The 8456-nt window shown below is 37.5% G+C and overlaps 1 protein-coding gene across 1 annotated transcript; it reads right to left on the bottom strand.

Annotated features, from left to right (window-relative positions):
* Window positions 1-968: 968 nt before the first annotated feature.
* On the bottom strand, window positions 969-3820 carry LOC104598591 (pectinesterase 2-like). Its single transcript, XM_010260732.2, has 2 exons — window positions 2915-3820; window positions 969-1935 (listed from the first exon to the last, which is right to left on the bottom strand). Exons 1-2 carry the CDS (start codon window positions 3813-3815, stop codon window positions 1247-1249), a joined length of 1590 nt encoding a protein of 529 aa, XP_010259034.2. The 5' UTR covers window positions 3816-3820; the 3' UTR covers window positions 969-1246.
* Window positions 3821-8456: the final 4636 nt, after the last annotated feature.

The raw sequence follows: 8456 nt of genomic DNA, 5'->3' as shown, positions 1-8456 counted from the left end.
TCCATATTAATGTATACATTTTTTTTTTTTTTGCTGCAAGTATTAATGTAGACTTATTAACGTGGATGAGAGAGAGAGATAATTTTGAAATGTGCATGCTTTGGACTATAATCTAAAATCATCAATTCATGTTTGAAACAAGATAGGCAAGATTCCATTGCCGGTTTTAATTTGGAGAAATAGAGAAACACTGTACAACCGAAACTATATTAATGTATTTTTGTTGTAAGAAAATAATATTATTGAACTATTTTGTCAATTGTACGAATTTTTTCTTGAAACCACAATTCACAACATAGATTTATCCACTAGTTTCAACGGAAGAAATGGAAAACATGAAAAAATCGCGAAATATTTAAAAAGCACAATTCTTGAAATCATAACCCCGCTTTTTTAAGTTGGTTTACCCATTAAAATTTAGGGAGAAGTACCGATCAGCCCAGATCAGAATTTACTAGGCCCAAATCCAAATTCCTACTGACCACCAAAACAATATTAAAAATTTAATGATAATCTATAACAAAGTCTAAAGACCCCTATTTTTGGGTAGAAATCTTAATTTGAAATGCCCCAATAAATCCATTTTATTTCTCTCAATGCATTAACTCCCGTTCTCTCATTAAATCTAATATTTGAGATATTTTTTATTCTCACCATTAAAGTTCACTTACTATACTCAATAATTTCAAAGGTATAGATTTTAAACATAGATAAGTAGATCGATATAGGACCATTTTCCTACCTGCAATATCTATAAAAATAATAAATAAACTCCAAAAAGGCACTATGTCCATGTTCATGAAAATTGAATTGCCCCCAAAAGAAAATTGAAAATCAATCTCGAAATTGATTTGTTTTGACTTTTGCTCCCACTTTTTGGAAGATGCACATCTTTGTATTAGACTATTATTAATTAGTCAGTTTGTTTCATAAATTAAGGATAAAGAATAGATCCATACGAGCAAGGATTGAAAACTAAAACATCTTTACATTTAAGAAAATTAATACTAAACATTATTGGTAGTCTCACAAGCTGTAGCAATTAATTCATATAAATTAAGGAGGAAATTAAAACTCTAGTTGATAGAGAATTTGCTCCAGTCTGCACTTCATCATCAATATGCTGTTGAGCCAGTTTTAATAATCACTTTGAAGAGTTGTGATTTCCACTTATTATAATCTCGTAATTAATTGGTTTCTAAATATTGGTTTCCGATGGCCGTCCACTTGCTCTCGCTGGAGAAATTCAGAGGCCGGAAGTGAAAGGCACATTGGAGGCTGGTAGCCATGAACTACCAGCAATGAAGTTTCCTACGGTGAACTTGGATGCTTCAGCTACGCTGGTTATGACACGATAACCACCCCATTTCACTCGGTTGGCTGTGGACGAACCGGGGCCTGTGTTCTGGTACTCCCCATAATACAACGTATTGAGACCAAAACTTCCACTCCATTCCAACCAACCGACGGGTTGGATCAGGTTATCCAGAAATGACTTGAGGATAACAGTTCGAGAATACTGCCTCCATGGCCTTCCGAGGTATGCCTTTACTGAGCTCTGCACTGGCTTTAGGTCGGAAGCGGCTGTTATCTGAGAAGTGTGTATCACAATTCCGGTGTTCTGGTTGGGGTCAATTCGACCTTGTGCCGTTACTGTGACTACGCCGTTGATGGGCTTTCTGGAAAAGATGTTACAGTTCTGTAGCACAACGGCTGCGTTTCCAAAGATGAAATCCACTGTGCCGTAGATTGCACATTCTCTGTAGAATTGTCTCTCAGAGTGGACGTAGAGAGTGTCTTGATATCCTTCGAAACTACATCGGTAGAATACGGAGAGGTCAGATCCCGAGCGGAGCGCCACTGCCTGCCCCTTTCCCGGCCCAGCGGTGTTCCGGAATGTGATGTCACGAGCGATGAATCCATCTCCCACGACCGCTGAAATCCAACGTCCATCATTTTGAAACAATAGATCATTATCTTTTATTAAGAAACCCATATATTATGTAGGTCGGATTTGGAACTGCCCGATCCGGACTAAAGGTGAACCCCTTGAGTATTAGCCAAGTGTTTGTACCCCAGTAACACGCAGGGTTGGAAGGTTAGGTGATCAGTCCAAATTACGACCCCATTGCAATCCATGACGACTCAACGTGGTGGACCATATCGACAAAAGAGGACCCATATAAATCAATGAAGTAAATGGATATGAAAATGAAACCAAGAAAGATCCACTTAAATTAAGTCCAGGACCACTTAGGCTGCATTTGGCATTCCTTATTTCAAGGACTTAATTACTTTTTGCAGTTAAAATGAATTTTTAACAACGGAAAGGAAGTCCTTAACATGTTATGTTAACCGAAGGCGACTTGTAACCGGGGCACCTTATGATAATTCTGCCAAAAGGGGTAAATAAACTATTGATAATTAACTTTATTAAGGTGTGTTTGACAAGTCTTTTTAAAAATATTTTCCAGCACCCAGATGGTTAAAAGATAAATTAAACTTAGGGGGTTTTGTCATTAAAAACAAAGATCATTTGGTAAGCCGCTTAGTGCAGGACTTTTAAAACAAGTATAGAGGCTATCTATCCATCACACAGAAAGACCAAAAAGTTTTATTTGAAGCTTTTCAAAATTCGGTATTTTTGGTCTTTTTAGGTTTTTCCGCACACACATCTTCTATTCTTTTCAGCTTTTGGTTACCAAAAGAAAACAAAAAAAAAACTGATTTTTGGTCTTTCGAACTTGTCAAAGCCCAGAAGGCCACGTGGAATGACATGTCAAACACTGTCTAAAGGAGAGGATGGGTTTATTTCAGTTGAAGCCTTAGCTCTACCTCTAAGCAAGAAAAGATGAACTCAACATAAGTTGTGTCTTAAGCCCAATAATTTTAAATAAAAGCTCATTGAACTCACCAACTGTAGCAGAATTGAAAGTGGTGGAGCCTCCCCCAACGCTCATGCTTCCGGTGATTACAGTGTTTCCTATGCCATCACCAACAAGCATCAAATTTGGGCTTCCTATGTGCAAATGCTCTGCATAAGTCCCTGCCTTCACTTGTATCACAAACCGGCCGCCCGTGTTCTGCTTGGCCGCCGCGTTGATTGCCTCGTTGATTGTCTTGAAGTTCCCTGACCCATCTTGTGCCACCACAAGAATTGCCCGTGAAGCCAGAGCAGTTGCCTGCAAGAGCTTTCGATCTCGGGGCGATACCCAGGTAGGGAAACCTTCGTGATATGTTTGTTCATTAGGCAGAGCTACTGGCTTGTTAATTGCAAGGATGTTACTAATTAACTTGGAGACATTGTTGGACATAAGAGGCAAGATGTAGTCGGAGACACCGAGCTCCACGAAACCGGTGCGGCATGTCTCAAGGTTGGTCAGAGCTGTGCTCAGCCATGTTTGCAAATCAACATCAGTGCACTTGGCGCCCGGGTTGACAGTGAGGTTAAGTCGAGCTATGGTGTTCTTGTAGAGCTCGATGCAGTCTGTCCATGCGGCCTTCTCACGCTCATTGCGGCACTTGGGCCCAAGCAACATGTTGTTGCTTTCAGCCTGGATTGCTTGGTCCAAGGCAATTTGCATTGCCAATTTCTTGGAATCTAAATGACCTGAGAGGAAGGAAGAATGAGGGTGGTGACCCATGTAGTACTCACAAGACTGGGGATAGGATGTTTGGCTGCACCATGTTCTTATGTTTGGAGGAATGTTGTCGGAGAACGACGGAGAAACAAGGAGAGAAATCAATATTACAAGTGTTAGGAACTCATGGAGCGCCATGACGTTCCTTTCTTGATGGGTTTGCTTGGAGCTCATGCCTCTCATGGGAGCCCTTTATATAGAGGAGATACGAGGGAGTGTAAGAAATCAATATGTTTGGCTGCACCATGTTCTCACACGGTGTTTGGACAGCATAGGAAGTGTAAGAAATCCCTAATCTACCATTAATTTAGATATTTTCAATTAATTAATGGTCATTTAAGTCCAATTCACGCATTACTTTTTTGTTTATATCTAATTTAAACAATTAATTATGCTTTAGTGAGAATGACCAATTTCTGGTCAATATGGCAACTGGGCCGTGCTGATTCTTTTAATTACTTTTAAGATTCTTTTAATTTGTGCCCACCTAGGCTCGTGCTGTGTTTCCCTTTTGAGGGGTTCCAAGCAGACATGGTCCAATACAGTGTGAGCGACTTGCAAAAGTGGTCCTTGATGGCCCGGCACAGCGACCTGAAAAAGTGGTCCTTGGTGGCCCGGCGGCCCACATTACACCTCTAATAACTCTCTCTGTTCTTAATCGATTGTTGATGTCCCAACCATTTGAGAAAAGTCAGAAAACCTTCTCCCCTGTTCAAACTGATCCAAATGTCAAAAGTCAAGAATGAGGGAGATTTCGTTCTATAAATCTTTGACACATCATAGAACTACTAGGCCAACTTTCCCAAGTACAAGTTAGACATGTCTATCGTGAAGCTAATTGATGTTCAGATTACTTGGAGAATGCTTAGTATATGAACAGACCGGTATATATGTCTGGTTGGTTAATCTGCCAACTGCTCTATATTTGTATATAACTCTATCTAATTCTCCTGCAGTTGATTTATGTAGAGCTATGTTTCTTTTTCATTATTTAGGACGAGATTATAGTCAGTTTCTACCGCCTAGAAGATTAATTACACCGACAGCCATCATCCATCCAAGCAACTGTTCAGACGTTCAATTTATAAAAAATTAAGTAGTCGATCAGGTCAGGATATGACAAGCACTTGGATTTGGCTAACACGGTCCCCTTAATGTGATCCATGATTTTGACATTCCCAGTTTTAAAATAATTTATAATATATATATATATATTTTATATTTTAAATATAATTTTTAATATAAAAAATGGAAACATCGACCATTATAATTTTTTAAATTAAATTTAATTTTTTAAATTTGAATCTTTTGAACCAACCAACCAAATCGAAAACCATTCAAACTGATACAATGTTTTATACCCGCCATATTTAATCCCGGTGCACTCTTCTATCTCTTCCTGTTCATCGGTACGGCCTGTTTCACATAGTTCCAAGGTACCTTAAACACATTCATCAAATGATTCTAAGTAGAAAATCATTAAGAAAGAACATGATTATAGAAATATTTAAACAAACCGAGTGGATCAGTCAATCAGCGAGTCCTGAGTTTTATAACAATGGTAAGTAACAACTATTGCGTTGATTTGTGCAATATATGAGCAATGCTATTTACTTGCGCAACACATGCCTTCCAGTAGTATAAGGATATTTTCATGGATGTGATATTTTTGATGGTTGAAATAGAATTAAGGAACAGGGGGCCAAGCGGACAATACGTAAGATGTGATCTAGTGGATCACCTTAGCTTGAAAAATCATGAACCACCTCCAACCTTCTACTCTCTAGGTGATAGCAAATGATCTTCTGAAGCAACCTGAGAAACACGACTTGCGGATTCATAGGATTGAATGGTAGAAGAAGGAGAGGGAGAACGTAGGATCCCATGGTGTCCGATCGAGTACTCCTGAACACTGGCTCTGTGCTTCGAAAACCATTCAGTCTCAACTACACCCCCATTATCGAAGTGGTAGCAATCTCGTTTATATTTATTTCGAAACCAAAAAAAGTGCTCTAGCCCCCTATGAAGGGAAAAGAATCTATCTGATGTGGGGGACATCCAAAGGCAATTAACGAAGAAGTATATAAAGCATTACGCTTTCCTACGAGATGATCGGGTGTTTGATGAAAGTGGCAGAACTGGTCTTCGCGTGTGTTTGGGAGCGTCGGATTTGATGCGTGGGTGTTGGATCATGTTTTGGGTAAGGAGGACTTGGAAAAGATCAATGTAGTTAAGTATTTTAGGGGGCTTCCTTTCTTGTTGTAGTTGAGTATGTAGGTTTATAAGTGAACTGTGTTGATCCATGTTATGAATTCTGGTACAATGGCTCAAATGAAGGTGGAAACCAAAAAATGTTTGGGTTAGTGACCTAGTGATTGGCTGGTAAGTTCTCTAATTATTGTAGAATTGGGTAAAGGTTTCATCGTGTTATTGTTTCATGTTGGATACGTCATCTAAGGTTACTTCATTTTTAAGTGTTAGGTAAATTGGTTTAAAAAAATGTAGGATAATTGAAGGAACAAGGAGATAGACTAATAAAGTGTTAGAAAATGTGGTCACTGTAATTTTGGAGGAAAAGCTTTAAGGTGCGTCTGATGATACTGTCTTTAGAATGTTATTTGCCTCCACTCAGTTTCACTAACTTTGCTGTTGTGTTACAGGCAAATCCGTTCCTAAGATACAACAAAGCTTTGGGCGAGAATCTGCAGAGAGAGAGAGAGAAAAAAAAAAAAGTGGATTTCGAAAATGTGTGTTTTGAAGTCTGATTCATGCTCCTTAAATAGTTTATGAAGAGGTATGAAGAAAAGGTAGGTATTGGTTCAGATAAGACACCTTGAATAGTTTGAAATTGTGACTATTTAAAAAGTAGTTAACGGTTAATGACCGTTAACTTTGAATTGTGCCTCTTGATCACACCCGATCGAATCGTGACCGTTGATCTCATTAACGGTGATCAACAATCAGCATTGCACCAAAACCAAAGCCGCCCTTCACGAGCCACGCGAAGTGCAAGCAAAGTGCACCTCATTGCGTCGCGCACACGCGCGTTGCGTGGTATCAAACCCCCATACTCTCATCTACTATTTCTAAGGAGTGTAAATCAACTCCTATTAAAATACTGAAAACAAAGCTTATAATTTTCCAATGTGGGATAAGTTCTAAACTGAGTTTTGTAAGAGAAAAGCTAATTTTTCAATCAAGTGTACAGGTGCAATTTCTCGTGTAATTGACCAATCAAACCCATTGAATTTAATCTCTTATGAAATTAAAATCCAACACAAAGGTCTGTGAACCATGCGAGTGTGAGTTCAGTAAAGCTGTGTGGAAAGAATTGTTAGAGGGGAGGATATCATTATGTTGAATACTAACACATTGAATTAGGAAAGATTTTTGATTGGATGTGGGGCTTTCTGGTGCCGTCATATAAGGTGAATTGAGGGGTGATACAGTTGGGGGGGACCAAAGGTGATGGGTTCGAGAAAGGGTAAAGAGCATAGTTCATGTAACAAGAGCGTTTGGGAAACTAGCGTTATGATCATCCAATTGTTTGGCAACGAGTTTAGTAACGACGTGTTCAAGGTTATCTTGGGATATTTGTGCGGTGGTAAAGGTTTGATTGGGTTGGACTTGTGGTGTGGGAATGTGTGGAGGGTTAAGACTGAGGATAGTGTAGTGTATGTAATGGGAGGGCTAAGTGTATGGGTTGTAATTGTAGGATTGGTTGTGCCTTGCTATTGTGATGTGGAAGGGGTGGGAATGGGTTGATTATGTTGCAATTAGACTGTGGGAATGGGTTGGCTGTGCATTGCTGTTGTGATGTGGATTGGTTGTGTGATGCATGAGCTTTGTTAAGTGAAAGTTAAACAATAGAAATACATAGGATTATATGATTGTTTTATATTTTAACTTTTTAATAATCAATCATATCAAACTTGACCCGAGTTGGTCAGTTTTCTTAGGGTTGTCAATGGGTCGGGTTTGACCCGAATGACCCAAGCCAATTGGACCGGTTCTAGTTTTGGGAACTAGAACCAACGGGTCGGTTTCGGGTCCTAATATAGGGTCCTTATTACTATCGGTTCTGAACTGGTTCCACTTAGTCTAATTTATTTTTTTATAATAGCATTGTAATTTATTAAATTTAAATTTAATTTTTAACTTTAAATCTTTTGAACAAACAAACCAAACCAAAAATAGGCCCAAATGAATACAACTCGAGTTGGTAGGTTTTCACTAATGGTTAATAAGTTTTGGGTGACAAACTCTCGACCTGACCAAGTTGATTTGATTGGTGAAATAGCCTACAACCAAACTTAACCAATTCTTGAACACTCCTAATTTCAGCTAAATTAATAGTCTATTCTCTAATAAATAACAATAGTTTAATCTCCAATAACTATTGAAATTTTATGGCAAAAATACACAATTATTGAAAATCAATTTATAATGAAAATACAATAGATATCTAATAAAAATACAATAATCACAAAAATACAATAAACACTAAAAATATATTAAATTAGCCAATAAATAGTGTGATCTCAAATAATAGTTTAATCTTTAATAAATAATACTCAATCAATTATAAAAGATACATAAATTAAATTTCAAAAGTTAAATAATAGTCGTTTAATCTCCAATAATTATTAAAAAATTACTATTGAATAACAAAACAAAAACAAATTAATAAATAATTATTGAAAACATATCTATCAAAAAGGTAAAATAATTAATTATTGAAAATAAAATAAATATTAAATTTACTATATATAAATATATAATGAATATCCACTATTATTATAAAATTATTACTAA

The sequence above is a fragment of the Nelumbo nucifera genome, chromosome 6 (assembly GCF_055504915.1).
Source record: "Nelumbo nucifera cultivar China Antique chromosome 6, China Antique-T2T, whole genome shotgun sequence".
Classification (NCBI taxonomy): domain Eukaryota; kingdom Viridiplantae; phylum Streptophyta; class Magnoliopsida; order Proteales; family Nelumbonaceae; genus Nelumbo; species Nelumbo nucifera.
Note: the sequence above shows the minus strand (reverse complement) of the source record. Positions and strands in the feature narration are given on the sequence as shown.